The sequence below is a fragment of the Leptopilina heterotoma genome, unplaced genomic scaffold (assembly GCF_015476425.1).
Source record: "Leptopilina heterotoma isolate Lh14 unplaced genomic scaffold, ASM1547642v1 Lhet_186, whole genome shotgun sequence".
In the NCBI taxonomy this organism is placed as follows: domain Eukaryota; kingdom Metazoa; phylum Arthropoda; class Insecta; order Hymenoptera; family Figitidae; genus Leptopilina; species Leptopilina heterotoma.
This window is the reverse complement of record NW_025110905.1, coordinates 531,566-548,149: the sequence shown is the minus strand read 5'-3', so window position 1 is coordinate 548,149 and position 16,584 is coordinate 531,566. Positions and strand designations below refer to the sequence as shown.

Here is a 16,584-nt window from a genome sequence, read left to right as displayed (position 1 = left end):
AAAAGTCTAAAAAGTAGTAATTATCGATTTGAAAAATTAAACAATAAGACATTTTTTTATCAAAACTTTCTGCGTTATTTTTTACGCAATAAACTAAGTTTCCTAACAAGACGATAAATTTAAGAAAATAATTAAATATTGAATTTTATTTTAATTAAATTTTTTACACTTTTCGAGTAATAATAAACAGTAAAATATTTCAAAATATAATTTACCAAATATTTCAAGTACGTTGAATCCAATAATCGCTGAAGTGACAATCAATTTTGAGGTTAGAATGGAGTTCGCTTGTCAATTTAATTCTTAATTCACTGTTATGATGATTATATCACAATAACACTGTATAAAGTGAAATAGCTAACAATAGTTACTTTCAATATCTAAAAAAGGACAATTATTATTGAAAAGTTATGAAAAATACTAATTAAATTCCAGATTACTACAATGCTTTCGGACACTATTCGCGCTTATATGTAAACAACACTTGTGCGTCGTCATGGAAACCCATTATGACCAATAGAGGAAAAAGAAACTAGATACTTCTAGTAACAAGTGTACTTGTAAAAAAAAGTACTGCTATAATAAATTTTTACTACTTAACAAGTTGTAAATATCGTTTCTAAAAATTTGTTTCGCATTTAAAAGAAAAAATAACTTTAATACTTTAATTTTATTAGGTTTACTTGAGAATTATTGAGTGTAAATTCCTCCAGACTTAATGGAGCCAAAACCCACATTTGTGACTAGAACGGAATGCACACGATAGAATCGTACGCGAAGTTGTGTAGGCCCAAAACAAGATTTCTTTTCTTAATTGTCGGTTTAAAGTGATTCCATTTCTTTGTTAAGTATTAGTGTAATAATTTCCCCCAATACTCTAATTTGCATATGTTGATTTCACGCATAATTCAATAGGATTTAATTAATTAATCAGGAAATAAGGGAAGTGTGCGATTTGGTCAATCTGCCATGATAGATCAGAACGCGTCTTCTTTACAGTGAGAAAAAAAGTCGGTAAATTATTTAGCAAAATGCAAAATTTGTGCTTTTCGGAGCAGATAATTACGGTGAGCATGAAATTCATTGACAGTCAATTATTTTCAATTGTAATTAGTGAATTAGAAATATAATAAGAAGCAAATGGATTTTTTTTTCTGTAACAGTCATTTTATTGGATCGTTTGGCTTCGTTTGCGGCCATTTCTGTAAATCGCCAAGAACTCTTGTGTCAAATTGCCAAAAATAAAAAAGTAGTTTTACGTTTTTACAAAATAGTGTCCATATGATGAGAAAGTTATTTTACGTTCTTAAAATGATTAATCAGTTTAATTTGTGTTGAAACAAAAACAACCAACACACCCTGAAATAATTGGATTTTTTTTCAAGTGTCAAGTATGTATCTTGAGGTTGCTCAGAACTTGACCCTGGAACAACGACGAACTTGATTTTTTTTATTTATTAACTAATTGTGGAAAATTGTGCTATTATATAAATTTATATTTTAAATAAAGTTAACGGAAATTTGATGTGTATAGCATTTTGTCAGCTTGTCATGTGAGAAAGTCTCAAGTATGATATACTGAAATAGCTGTAAAAATATTCTTTTTGCACAGCACTGAAAAATGTATTATTCACAATAATATTCAATTAGGTATTGAATAATAAAATACAAAAACAATTTGGAATTTATATTTTAAAATTATAGTCAACTTCAGAAATTTTCTCAATAATTTCTTTTGTGATTTTATATAAAAATATTTCACATTTTCGCTCTAGAATGAATTTCAAATAGAAATTATCAGCAAGTTTCTTTTTTTATGTCGAACAAATGAAATCGTGTCAATAATTTTTTAGTAGATGATTTAACATTTGACTGTTGAATTTTTGTATTAATTTAATTAGAACGATTTGAAAATGAGACTTAATTTTAACGCATTAAAAATGTGATAAGTCATATTATAACCTCGTTGATAATGAGTTTAAGTTGGCATGTTCGCATAATTGATTACAATATAAATAATTAATTTTAACGATTTCCAATGTAATTGTTTGTCGTTTGTTTTGTTTAGTGAAGGCACAAATTGCAGAATGGTGGTAGATTGTTTGTCAGTTCAGGGCTCGATAGCTGTAGCGAGGAAGCAGGAGAGAAGATTAGGCACTTCTGTCAATTCCAAAATGCAGCCAAATGTAGGTACAAATGGTGGTGGGATGACACCCAAAGAACTTTCTGATAATGACGACCTAGCCACTTCCCTCGTATTGGATCCTTATTTAGGATTCACCACTCACAAAATGAATGTCAGGTAAGATTTTATACAATTTTCATCGAAAAGCATCTTTTTTTTAATTCTACAAAAATACATTGTGTCGATTGAAATTTTAATAATATTTTCAAATTTCAAAAATAGGTATAGACCTTTAAAAGCGAACAAGGAAGAGCTACGGAAAATTATCAAGGAGTTCATTCAAACCCAAAATTATGAGAAGACCTACAAAAAGTTAATTGGTGGTGATTGGGGAGCTCGTCTACCACATACAAAATCTAAACAACAACAGGGAAATCTAAAGGAACATGTAAGTGGCTAAGTGTAATGTTTTATCAATTCTTTTAAAACAAACTTTTTTAAAACCTACAATTTTTTGTGAATTAATTTTCTTTCTAGATATACCGATATTTAAGGGTTTTCGATAAAGATTCTGGATTTGCCATTGAGGCTTGCTACAGATATTCCTTGGAGGGTCAAAAAGGAGCAAAAATAAGTGCAACTCGTAAATGGTTGAAACACGATGAAATTCCTTGTCTCGTCGGATGCATCGCAGAATTATCCGAAAAGGTTCAATAAAAAAAATAATTAAAATAATTGTCATCAAAAATGAAAATGTATCAAGGAGAAATTTCGAGAAACTAATTTCGCCCTATTTTTTCTTTAGGAGGAAGCTGCTTTATTACATCCGGGGAAAAATGACTTTTCAGTCATGTTCAGTTGCAGGAAAAATTGCGCTCAACTTTGGCTCGGTCCAGCAGCTTACATTAATCACGATTGCAGAGCAAATTGCAAAGTAATTATTTTCATTAAGAAAAATAATTTTGCAGGGTTGCCACTTGTCAGAGAAGTCAGGGAAATCAGGGAAAAGTCAAGGGATTTTTCTTAAAAGTACTGCAGGGTGGCCACCAAAACTCGTGAATAAAATTCACGTCTATTTCCCGATTTTTTCGAGGTTTCTAAAAAATTTTCAAGGTTTTTTTTATTGGTTCAAATTTTACTATAGTAATACTTAAAAAAATTAACTGCTTCTACATTTTTTATTATTTTTCATTGCCGAATTTTTTATAGGCTTTTTTACGATTCTGAACAATCAATCGTATAGATTTAAAAAAATTTTAATTTTTTCAAAAAATAAAATTTTGAAAATAGTCAAAAAATTTTTTTTTTAGTTTTAATAATATATAATACTAAAATTCAAGGTTTTTAAAAAAATTCACGTCCAATTCACGGTTTTTTCAAGGTTTCACAAAATTTACGTCCATTTCAAGGTTTTCAAGGACCGGTGGCCACCCTGTACTGGAAAAAATAAAATTTTTAGAATTCATAAGAAAATTATGAATTTTTGTGTCTTTTTTTTCTGCTTCATAAATTTTTATTTTATTTTTTTGCCTGACTTGGATTGTTTGATAATTATTAATCATATATATAATTACCTTTAATTTTTTCTATTTCTGACAATAATTTCTTTTTAAATAACTTAATTCTTGAAGAACTATCATAAAAATATTACTTATAAATTACACAAGCCTGTAAAAAAATAAAAATTTTCGTTGTCTGAGATGGAGAAGTCATTTCCCGCAGTTTTTTGTGCGCTGGATCCGAATCTGGCAACGAAAACCTCCCATCACGTTAGGATTTTGAGAAAAGTGAGGGTAAATTCCCAAAAATCATGTTTTTCGCTTTCTTTGAAAATTTATACAGTGTAAATCCGTTGTGCTAGAAACTTGTCATAGGAGTCAAATTAAAGCTTTAAGCCTCTACTTTACGAAGATATAGCGATATTGCTAACAACAAACTAAATTAGCCGTCAAAAAAGATTTTTTTAACAGTTGTCAAGCATAAAAGTTGACAGACAATGTCCTATGACAAGTCTCTAGCACGTCAGATTTTCCCGGTAGAAAATTCCAAAAACATCGAAAAACATGATTTTTGGGAATTCACCCCCACTTTTCTTAAAAACCTGACGTGATGGAAGGTTTTTGTTGCCAGATTCGGATTGAGCGCACTAAATACTGCGGAAATGACTTTTCATGAAATTTAAAAGGTTTTGATATGACATTTTACTAAATTTCAATTTTGAATGAATTTAATTCAAAATTTTAACGAACTTAGAAATTTGAAAAATTTTAATAATTCAAATTCTTCTGAAATGACTTAAATTTTTTAATATATATATATATATATATAATTCGAGCCGAACCGAGTTTTGTTCGGTTTTGGAACGCTAAAATTCGACATTTTAATCGCCTAGTTCGACATTGTCGAATATTCGACATTCGAGTCAGTCCAGTTCGAATGTCGAAAAACCGACTTTCGAATTAGCCTAGTTTCCGACATTCGACATTCGAACTAGGAGATTCAAATGTTGAATTTTCGGCATTCGACATTTCGGCGCCCCAAAACCGAACAAAACTCAGTTCGAATCGAATTTTGCACAGCTCTAATTTATAGAAGAATTTTAGTTTAAAACACTAAAAAACGAAATTGAATTTTGTAGAAGTTACAAATGATTGCAAAAATTCAATTATTTTCAAAAGTAATAAAATTATTCGCAGAAATTCAATTACACTGAACTCTCGCTGTAATGGACTCGAATGTGCTGTCCATTACAGCAAGAGTACCCTTGAAGCAAGGTCACAATAACATTCAGGGCCCCCGTTTCCCGCTTACCAACTCATCATGAAACTAGTCCATTACAGCAAGAGTTCAGTGTATGTTCAAAAATTTAAAAAAATTTTCGTCAAAATGTCAATTATCTTTATTATAAATAATAAAATTCTTCTCCGAAATTCAATTATCATTAAAAATTTCAATAAATTTCTTTGCAAAATTTCAATTATTTTCAAAAATTTTCAATATCTACTATTTTAATAAAATTTTACAAAAGAATTCAATTATTTAAAAAAAGTGTTAATAAAATTTAATTATTTTTATAAATAATAAAACTCATCGCAGAATTTAAATTATTTTTAATACAATTTTAATAGAATTTCTCGATGTTAATAAAACTTTTATTAAAATTAGTCAAAAGAATTCAATTAATCAAAAATTTGTTGATAACATTCTTTATGAAAATTCAATTTTAAGAAGCATTCAATTATTCAATTAATTATTTAATTTTATATTTACCTAAATAATTGAATTCTCGTAGAACTTTCGAATAAAAATTGATTTAAAAATCATTTTTATTTAAAATTGTAGATAATAATTGAATATTAAAAGCATTATAGCATGAATTTTTAGAAATTGTAATTGGATTTTGAAAAGGTTTCAAATTTTGAAAATTTGAATTTTTTATACTTTTAACTAACAATTCTGCAGAACTAATTTTTTTTAAAAAGTTTAATTGAATTTTTTTTTAAAATTATTTCAAGTGTTTATTTCCTAATATTATATTTAATTGAAGAATTTACGAATAATTGAAATTTTGTAAAATTTAATTGTAAACAAATGGATTTGAAAATTCTCAAAGATCCTTTTAAAAAATTATTAAAAATAAGTGATTTAAAGAAGAATTTAAGTTACAAATTCTAGAAAATAATAGTTTAATTGAAATGATGAAAATAATTTTGAAGAACTTACAATAACAATATTCTTATAATATAAAATAATGATTTTATCACTCGTTCATCTTTAATTATTATATGTTGTTGAACTTGAAAAAGATACGAATTTGAAATTTTTTGAAAATCTTAATTTCTATGGAAAAATACTAGATTAAGTATTTATTTTTAATAAAATTATTGAGCTTTTGGAATAATTCGACAATTAAAGAAATTTGTTTACTGTGGAAATATTCCTGGGAATATTTCCACCTGGGTTATCAATTTACTCATTTTTTAGAGTGAATCAGAATATTCTTAAAGGTCAGAAAAAAAGTCAAAATTTTGTCTGGAAATCAGAGAAAAGTTAGGGAAAAACAAAATTAAATTTTTGTGGCAACCCTTTTTTGTTTGAATAATTTTTCTTTAAAAAATCCTTTCCTTAAAAAAGACGGAAAGGAAAAATAAGAGAAAAATACAAGTTTTAAAAAAAATATCACAATCAGAATAAAACTTTATTTCTAAAAATAAAAGTAGGGATTTGACAGAAATTAAATTTTTCGAAAAGTGAGAAATGTAACTTTATTTCAGTTTGTTGCAACTGGTCGGGATACAGCTTGCGTTAAAGCCTTACGAGATATCGAAGCGGGCGAAGAAATCACTTGTTTTTATGGCGAAGATTTTTTTGGCGACGGAAACTGTTATTGTGAATGCGAAACATGTGAAAGGCGTGGAACAGGCGCATTCGCCAGTCAGAAACTTGGAGATGATCAATCGTCTGGTGAGTGTAATTAGAAAATTAATCACAAATATTTGCAATGAAATAAGTGTCAAACGTTAAAGAAAATTAAAATTAAAAAAAAATTTGAAATACTTTCAATTAAGTATTTTTGTACTGAAATAGTTTTTTTCTTTAAATTGAAAAATAGAGATTGAATAAAACATTTTTCAGGTTATCGACTGCGTGAAACTGATAATCGTATTAACCGGACAAAACATCGACAACAGCCTTTGAACAGAAACAAACAACAGCAAATAGAAAGCACTCTCACTGAGAAAAATGAATTACTAGTTGGTAATGCTGCGGTAACGCCTCAATCTTTATGCATGAAAGAAAGAAGAAAAGGTTTAACAAAATACGATGCCGAACTTATAGCACAAGGCTGTCGATTTTCGGACATTGCTCAACAACAGCCACTTTTGTTGAATAATGAGGAGAATTCACAGGAAAATCAAGGACAACAAAATAATAACGCTGTCGCTGGTTCGGCAACGAGAAATCTCCGTAATAAGCAAGTTAATAAGACTGAACGAAATAATAATAGAAATAATATGAAGCGTTTTAGTGCTTCACGACTTCAAAAGAAAAGAGGCCGAACAAATCAAAATAAAAGCTCATCTTCATTACTTGATGATTTGACAGAGGATCACAGTGAAATTGAGGCGTCACACAGAAAAGAAGATTCCGATCGAGTATCAAAAGAACGTGACTGTACATTTCATTCTCACAATCATCACATTGAAAATTCAATTCGTAACGATGAAACACAAATTCCAAATTTAAGATCAGCTGCCACTGGAAATTACATTCCAAAACAACGTGGATGCAATAATTACAACGACAGATTGTCAGCTCACTGCCCCCCCTCAAATTCAGAAACAAAAAACAAAAGCACCGAACATTCCTCATACGAAAAAGAACATCATCATTCATTTGAAGAGAATAAAAATTTTGCTCATTCAAAACTTTACAATTCACAAAATATTGATAAAAATGATTCTGTTTTACAAACAAAAAATGGCTATCTCTGTGTCAGTACATGTAAAATTGAACGCTGTGATCATCAAGTGCTAAACGTAAATAGACTCAAGGATTCCTCATCACCATCGCGACCCAATGAAACATTAAATCAATTTTTCTACGATAAAACAATCACCAAACACAATTCAATTCCACTTGATCCAAATTGTCGAAAATCGCCCGTACATGGAAAAGCACCAAAAACTTCCACTTATATTAACGAAACAAATGATGATTTTCATATGAAAAATTCTCTAGGCCTAACAATGGAGACATTCAGCAATGAACTTGTTAAGTATGAGCAAGAGAAAAATTCCCCAAATTCAATGGAACCATCGATTGCCGAGGGTTTTCACGAAATAAATCCCATTGAAACAAACAATGAATTATCAAAGGCAAAACTTCATCGATTATCCGAATCAGAATCAGAAATTGGAATTGATAATTGTGATGAAACAAATATTTCCGATTCAATAAATACTAAAACATCGGAAGATAATCGAAATTTAACATTAAAGAGATCACTGTCAAGACGTAGTGAATATTTTGATGTTTCACTGCGTCCACGTAAAGAGCAAAAAACAAAATCAAGTCGAAAATCAACGAAATCAAGAAATAAAAAGGCACGAAGTCGCTTAACAACAGGAACAACGTCTAGTAAAAAGAAACTTGCGCATGTTGCCAATCCAAGTGGTCGATTAACGAGGAGTCAAAAAAAGGATGTCGATAAAATTATCAATACAGCAGTTGTTGGCGCGGCCGATGATGATTCGGGAATTCAAGGCGATATTTATGAATTCAGCGAGAAGGACAGTAATCTTGAGAGTGTTAGTTTGTCATCGGTGATGAGACATAAATTTGAAAGACGTTCTCCAATTCAGGAGACGAATTTACAGGAAGATGTGGGAATACCAGAGGAGACGAAAGTGAATATTAAGGAGGAAATTAAAACCGAGAATTTAATTTCTGATGATCAATGGACTAAGAGCTCAACACAAGATCAAAGTTATAACTTTAATAGCAGTAATCAGTCGAGAAAAAGTTCCATTAAAGTCGAAGAGAAGCCAAATGGGTAAATTATCAATTACATCAATTTTGAAAAATTTTATTTGGAAAATGAGAATTGTATTCTTCAAAATTTAAATATTACACAATTTTTTTAAAATTAAATTCATTAAATTTAATTCAGCTTCAAGAAAATTCGCTACTTTTTTGTTTTATTATTTTTCCTGCTTTATTTTCTTTCAGCAAATCGAATTCTAGTAAAAATATTTTTCATTTCGTTTTCTGTATTAAAAAATCGAATTTAAATGCAATCCACTTATAACTGTTTTTAAATTCTTCGTAGAAAAAAATTTTTCAATAACTGAATACAAATTTTTTGTTCTTTGGAAAAAATACTTTTCAGTAAAAAATAAATTCAAATAATTAAATTACAAATAAATTTGAATTTACAAATTTCTAAATACTTTGAAATAGATATTTTCTAATAATTTTGAATACTTAAATAAACTGAGATAAATATTTTCTAATAACTTTGAATACAAATTTGTTATTCTTTGGAGAAAATACTTCAGTAAAAAATAAATTCAGATATAATTAATTTTCAAATAAATTTGAATTTACAAGTTTTCAAATATTTTGAAATAGATATTTTTTAATAATTTTGAATACAAATTTTTTAACTCTGTGGACCAAATATTTTTTATGTGACAGAATTCTTCAACGTTTTTAAAAACGAAAAATGATGAGACGATATTTATTCTTTGGCATTAAATTTTTATTATTTATAAATAACTGTCCACCAAGAAAAAGTTGATTCTTTAAAAATTTAGAAACATCAAAATTGAATATGATTTAATTTTGAAAAAAATTCTTTTCTAATTTTCAATTTTTAGAAACGTTGCGTAACTTCGGTTTCATTATTTTTCTGTAAATAAATAAATAAATATATGTAAAAAATCTGAAAGACATATATTTGAATAATTTAAAAGTATAAATATTTCAATTTTAACTTATTTCAATACATATTTTTCAATTTTTTTTCAATTTTTACAAAACTATTCTAATATTAATTTTCACAACGAAATTAATCATCGAAAAAAGAATTTCAATAAGTGTATTATTAAAAAAATATATATAAAAAATTGCAGATTTCTACTGATATTTTCAACAATAATTGTTGTATATTTCTTGAAAAAAATATTCGAATAAATTCAGCAAATTTTTTTTCGTTGATCAACATTGTGGACTTAACTTCGTTAATTTTCTAATATATTTGAACATTCAAAGGAACGGAAATTTTGTTATTACTTCGTTCAATTTGAATTTTAGTACAAAATATAATTTTTTCTATATTCAAAAATTTAACGTCAGTGAAATTCACAACGTTCATGATCAACTATTTCTATAATTTCTTGACAAAAACAATAAAATTGTTTAGACATTTTTTTCCAATTATTGAACAAGAAATTATGAAAAACATTTTTTATACATAAATATATAAAAATTTAAACAGAAAAATATATTTTTATATAAATCGTTGATTATAAACTTTGTGAACTTTACCAACGTAAAATTGAAACTAACAATAAGTAAAAATTTTTTATTTATTTTTTAATTTAGTACAGTAATTTTTGGAAATATTTAAGTGGGAAAATAAATTTCGTTGAAAACTTTAAGGGGAGACTTCGACAACATTTTTAATTATATCAAGAAAATGATTTAAATGTTCCATAAAATTATTTTTATAGTAATTTTTAGAGAGGAAATCAATGGTCGGAAAATAAAAACGGTCAAAAAAAATGCTGTCCCTTTTTGGATTTTTATTTTTCTTAAAAAGTGATAGATTTTTTAAAATCCATCCGTAATTTTGTAGAAAATATGTTTTTGTATTCACAAAAGAATTGCCGAATGAAAAAAATGATTTTTATTATTTGTGAAGCATTTTTTTGAAAAAAAAACATTGTTTTTTATTTTGAAAATGCTTAAAAAACCATTATTACTCAATTATTTTTATGATTTAAAATTAGTTAGAAAAATGAACACGTGAATTTCCATATAAAAAAATTGAATAACAATGGTTTTTTTTACAATTTTCAACCTAAAAACAATGTCTTTAAAAAAAAATACTTGAAAAATATTAAAAATAATTTTTTTTCATCCGGCAATTTTTTGTGAATAAAAAAAGAATATTTTCTACAAAATTACGGATGGATTTTAAAATCTATAAATTTTTAACCCTTTGAGGACCAAATTCTTTCTTAAAAAATCGCGATTTTTAATTTTTAAGGAAAATTTTCAGGGACAGTTATTGAAGTTTTTTATTTGAAGACCAGTGTCTGTCATACGAAATTTTTCAGACTATGTGAAAATTATTGTTTCAATATTCAGTTTTGAAAATTAAAAAATTTATGCACGAGTTAATAAAAAAATGTTCATGTTGCCTGAAAGCAACACTGGTCCTCAAAGGGTTAAGAAAAATAAAAATAAAAAAAAGGATCAGAATATTTTCTGACCATTGATTTCCTCTCTAAAAATTATTATAAAAATAATTTTATGGAAGATGTAAATCATTTTCTTGATATAGTTAAAAATGTAGTCAAACTCTATCCTTAAGGTCATTAAAAATCGAAAAATTGTAGAACAAAAAATGAGAGAAAAATGAAAATTGTTGGAGAGCAAATAGTATAATTTGAAATTTTATTAAAAACATTTGTGAATTTATCTTAATTTCTCTTTTCTAGGATGATCATTCATAATGAAAAGAGTTTTCTCAAGGTTCCAGCATTGCCAAATTATCAGTGGCAAAATGGAAATACGAATTGTCGAGTGTATCCGACAACACCGGAGAAAACAAGTGGAAGATTAAAATTAACATTACGCGTGAAACGATCGCCAGTTGTCGATGACAATATGGAATCAGGAACAAGTCTCAGCGAAGATAGTTATGAGCCCGAGTACGAAGTCGTTGAACTTGAAGGTGTTGAAAATACCAGGCGACGAAAAAAGCATAAAACTCGAAATCGTGAAAGGCGACACAAAAGACGTGGACTTGATTTTAATCCTCCTCCACCGCCTGTTAAAAGGCTACGCTTGCTTTTGGGAAATGAGTCAATTTCAACAATTGATTTGTCTCATTCTTAACAATTAAGTTATCCCAAAATTGTAATTAACAAGGCATCTTTCTTCTAGGTAAAACGTAGCAGAGCTACGAAATTTAAAGAAAAAAGAATTCCACAAAATTGGAACAAGTTATATATAATTTAGCTTAGAATTTATTTAAGTTGTATTATCAAAATGATTTTAGTTGTTGAAAGTCTTTCCAAGAACGTAAAATCATTAACGATTGTTTCACATTACGATTGGAATGAATAAGTATTCTTTTTACTAGCGAATTTCACATTTTATAAGTTTACACATTGTATTATTAAAAAAAAGTGTTTCACTAAACACTGTTCTTTCACTATTTTTAGAATGTACCTAAATGTGTTCGATGCATTATTATATTCATTCCAATCGTTTATCTCTAATATCTACAATTTGTAAGAGTGAGATCTGTACATTTTTGTTTTTTTTAATGTAAATTTATTCTTTTTAATTATTTTAGACGTTAGATTTCTCTTTTCTCTATTTCACAATCGGTTTTAATATTTCCGGCGTAAAAATAATTTCTCTTTTTTCTTATTCTTTAGAAAAAAACGAATAATTTATAAATTGGTTTTTAGCGTGATATTTTCTTATTACTTGCACATTCTTTGAGCAGGAATAATAAAAATCCAATGAAGGATTTTCCACTGTTTAGTGATAAAACTGGATAATTAATTCAAATCGTGTCTGAAGTTATCATTTATATTTGTGATACATACAAGTGGTTTGCTTTGGAATGAAGTAATAATTTTTATTTATGAAATAGAAAGAAAAAATGTGAAATAAAAGAAAACGGTGATTCGATTTGAATTAAACGACCCAGTATTTTTATTTTTTATGATAAAAAAAAGAAAAAGAAAAAGAAAAAAAAACGACAGAAATTCCATCATTAGCGCATACTTATACTATGTATAAATAATTATCCTGTAATAAGTAATTTAGCTAAATATTAGGAATGATTAATTATTGAGCTAGATTTTACATGGAATTGTAAATAGCGCTTAAGATTAACGAGTTCATGACTGTATTCTGTATTTTGTAACAACATATTGTACACGTACTGAATACAATATTGAATAAGTGACTAAGTATTATCTGCAAAAATTGAAAATCTGCAATAACGCCAGTCTTTTTTTCAAAAATTAAGTTTTTTTTTAATTTTTAAACGAATTTATAGAAAAATTTTTTTTTGTACGGCTCTTGAAATTATAAGTTATTTTTTTTAAATTTGCAATTATTCTACGACACGAACGTTTTTAACTATCTCGTCCAAAGAGGCACAAAAAACTTTTAATATTTTTAGAATAGTCAATTTTTGTAAATTTATTTTTTTAAAATTATATTTAACGTTCTTTGAAATTTTTTTCAAATTCTTTTCTCCTTTGAAAATCTATTTATTAAATCTGGTTATTTTTAAAAAAAGAGCTAAATTTATCGTTGATTTTTATTTTAGTGAAAATTCATTATTTTGACTAAATTTTAATTTAGTCAAATTAATTTTTTAACAATTTTAATGAATTAATTTAATTCTAACAAATCAATGTAAATCTTTTTTAACAAATTAATTTTTTTCAAACGTGAATAATATTTTTTAATGAAATGTTGTTAGAAATTAAGAAAAAGAATTAAATTTCTATTAAAGTTTGCAGCATTTTGTGCAATATTTTTCTTTTCATGTAAAAAAAAATTTTTATTTATAAAAAAAAGCAGAAATTCAATATTTGGAAACACAGGCTAGACCTGAATGTAGACTTGAAAATTTAACTTGAATTTTAAGAAGACATTCACCGAGAATTATTAATCTCAAACTTGTTGGCATTGAATAATTATCTTATAAGAATAATGACAATTGTAATAAACATCACGTTAACTATTATACATGGCGGATAAGAATTGTATGTATATTAATTAGTATCTATTGAACCGTGATTGATGGAAAATTGTAATTGATGTAAATAATTATTTACTTCATTAATTGTTAAAAATTGATAATTGCAATAGTTAATATAGAAGGATAAATATCACGGAGATTCTTTTTATGATATATTACCTATCATCACATTTCAATAAAATAAAATGCTGAATGTTTTTCCTAAAATTAAAAAAACGTGTATGCTTTAATTATTAAGCGAAACATATATATTTTCCAAAAGAAAAAAAATGAAAATTGGGAATCATTCACTTTTAAAAAAAAGTACTTGCAAAAGCTTCTGAAATTGCACTTTGTAAAGTAATTGATTATATACTTGGAGTTAATAATTTAGGGAAATTGAAACATTTTTCAGTACTGCAGCGTTATTACAATAGTATAAAATGTATACATATATAAATATATACATCAAGCTAATTATCGAATACCATTATATAAAATTGAGATAATTAAATAATTAACAGCTATAACAGATTTTCGTAAAAATCTGACAAAAAAAAGAAAAGAAAAATCGTCGCGACAATTTTGTGATAATCATCCCCTCCTTCGTTTTAAATATAGATCGTAATAATCCATTTTGTATAGTGACAATTTTCTTAGATAAAAGAAACAATATTTCATGTCTCAGCATTGCCAAGGGGATCGAAGACTTTGAAAACAAAGTATTTAAGCTGATGTAACAAAACATACCATCAAGTAAAATAGAACAGTTATCCATAAATTTGTTGTTTTCTTTATTTATATAAAATTAAAATTATAGAATTCTCTATAATTAGAAAATTAAAAAAAAGAAAAAATAAATCTTTAATTAAATTATGCCTATGAAAATAATTTTTCAACATTCAAAATTAAATACCGATTTCAATATTATCATTTTAGAAATAGGTATTTTGAAAAATTCGTTATTAAGAAAAATTTCAAGGACAAAGGGGTGGAGAAGGGGAGAAAATGGAATATGACAGTTTTTTGGTTATTTTTAATATTAAGATAAAAAAAAATTTCTTACCTTTTCACGTAAACTTGCTGCTTATACTTGAAAATCTGGTTCTGATTGAAGCAGAGAATAATATGGTAAACGCACGTGGACGAGAAAATAATTTGAGCCGGCAATGAAAAAAACATTCACACCACGTGAACTAAAATCTTTTCGAAATTTGCTTAAAGTAAAATAATTCTTTTGATATTTATTGATTAAAGTAACCGATAAATGTACTGAATTGTTCAGTGAGTAAACTTTTTGATAAATTAGTACTTCTTTTTAAGATTATGAAAGAAATTTGAGAGCTGAAATTCGCGGGTGATTATATTGACACCATGTTTTTTTTTACTGGAATTGGAGAATTGACCGACAACCGACAACACTTCCGATAGATTCACAAATTGGGCGGGAAATTACTTGCATTAATATTCTCTTTTGTTAATTTTATTTAAAAAGTAATTAATTATTTAATAATATGACAAAAAATGATTGTACCGCGAGAATAAAAGACTAAAAGAGTCGGAACAGTAAGAATAATATTTACTAGCAAAAACTGACGCGCGCGAGCGCGCGTGCATTTTTTTTTCAACGTTTTATTTTAAATAATTAAAACTTTATTTTTTCAGCGAATTTGAACCATTATGATGTCACAATTTTTTAGCAAATGCTGTGAACAAATTGTGACGTCATTATGGTTCAAATGCCATTAAAGAAATTATTTCATCTTCTATTAATTAATATATTTTTGCATTTTCTTTTTTTATATAAATAAATTAAAATTTTTATTTATTAATTGAAAATATCTGTTCGCAGTTTATATTTTTTTTTTGTTTAATATTTTAATAATTTTATGTTTTAATATATATATAAATATATTTTTTCTATTAAAATAGCAATTCTTTAAAATGATTATTATTATTTTTAAGGGTATTTTAATTATTATTATGACGTTATAATGTTTTAAATAAATTTAAAAAATGGAAATGCTGGAAAGAATGAAAAATACATTTTTTTTAGAAATATAAAATTATTCAATTAACATCTTCTATCTTTATATCTTCTCTCTATATTAATATCTTCTTCTTCTATCTTCTTTGATTTAGTTGTAATTTACTTTTTTGTTTCCTATCTTCTTTAATAATTTTATGTTTCAATATTTTTAATTTTAGAGGCATTTCACGTCAGAAATATCACGATTTGCAAAGGGTATGCCGATTTTCGCAAAACTTCGTGGGATTATAGTTCTATATAAGAGACTTCTTTCCCCTAAATTTTTTCAAAAAAAATTCAAAATTGTTGAAGATACGCCATTTTGAATTTTAATATTAATTTTATAAAATTTTGAATATCTCGGAATATTGTTTATGGATTTTTATGAAATTTACACATTTTTCAGGTAAAAGTATGTACTTTAAAATGCAAATAAAGTTAATAAAAAAAAATTAATTTTTAAATAAAAAAATTAAAAAAAATTTTTTTAAACAATTTTTTGTTTATTTACTCCTCTCTGAGAAAAATGTTATTAACATATTTGGATTCCTTATGAATTCACCTTTAATTTCATAAAAAAAAATTGATGGAGACTCAACTGGTTCCGGAGATATTGAATTTTTTGTAAAAAAAAGCGTCGCCGCGCCATAGCACCATACTGCACAAGTCGCGTAGTACGTTACCGCAGTCGTGCATTGCTGCTGTAACTATGACTATTTTTTTACAAAAAATTCAATATCTCTGGAACCAGTTGAGTCTCCATCAATTTTTTTTTATGAAATTAAAGGTGAATTCATAAGGAATCCAAATATGTTAATAACATTTTTCTCAGAGAGGAGTAAATAAACAAAAAATTGTTTTAAAAAATTTTTTTTAATTTTTTATTTAAAAATTAATTTTTTTTTTATTAACTTTATTTGCATTTTA

The 16,584-nt window shown here is 26.4% G+C and overlaps 2 protein-coding genes across 4 annotated transcripts in view; one reads left to right on the top strand and one right to left on the bottom strand.

Moving 5' to 3' along the window:
• LOC122500450 (dihydropyrimidinase) overlaps positions 1-15,018 on the bottom strand; it is a 345,407-nt gene extending 330,389 nt beyond the window's left edge. Inside the window, exon 1 of one of the 3 annotated variants that reach the window (XM_043609380.1) lies at positions 14,695-15,018. In XM_043609380.1, the coding sequence (XP_043465315.1) occupies positions 14,695-14,810 (116 nt within the window). In that variant the 5' untranslated portion in view covers positions 14,811-15,018. Of the gene's footprint in view, positions 1-215; positions 437-14,694 lie in introns of those variants that run through there. The other 2 variants (XM_043609379.1, XM_043609381.1) reach the window with 2 other exon arrangements.
• LOC122500447 (histone-lysine N-methyltransferase KMT5B-A) lies at positions 562-12,559 on the top strand. The gene is made up of 8 exons (XM_043609372.1): positions 562-1,067; positions 2,069-2,302; positions 2,408-2,573; positions 2,663-2,833; positions 2,931-3,059; positions 6,400-6,589; positions 6,761-8,681; positions 11,356-12,559. Exons 2-8 carry the CDS (start codon positions 2,088-2,090, stop codon positions 11,753-11,755), a joined length of 3,192 nt encoding a protein of 1,063 aa, XP_043465307.1. The 5' UTR covers positions 562-1,067; positions 2,069-2,087; the 3' UTR covers positions 11,756-12,559.
• Positions 15,019-16,584: the final 1,566 nt, after the last annotated feature.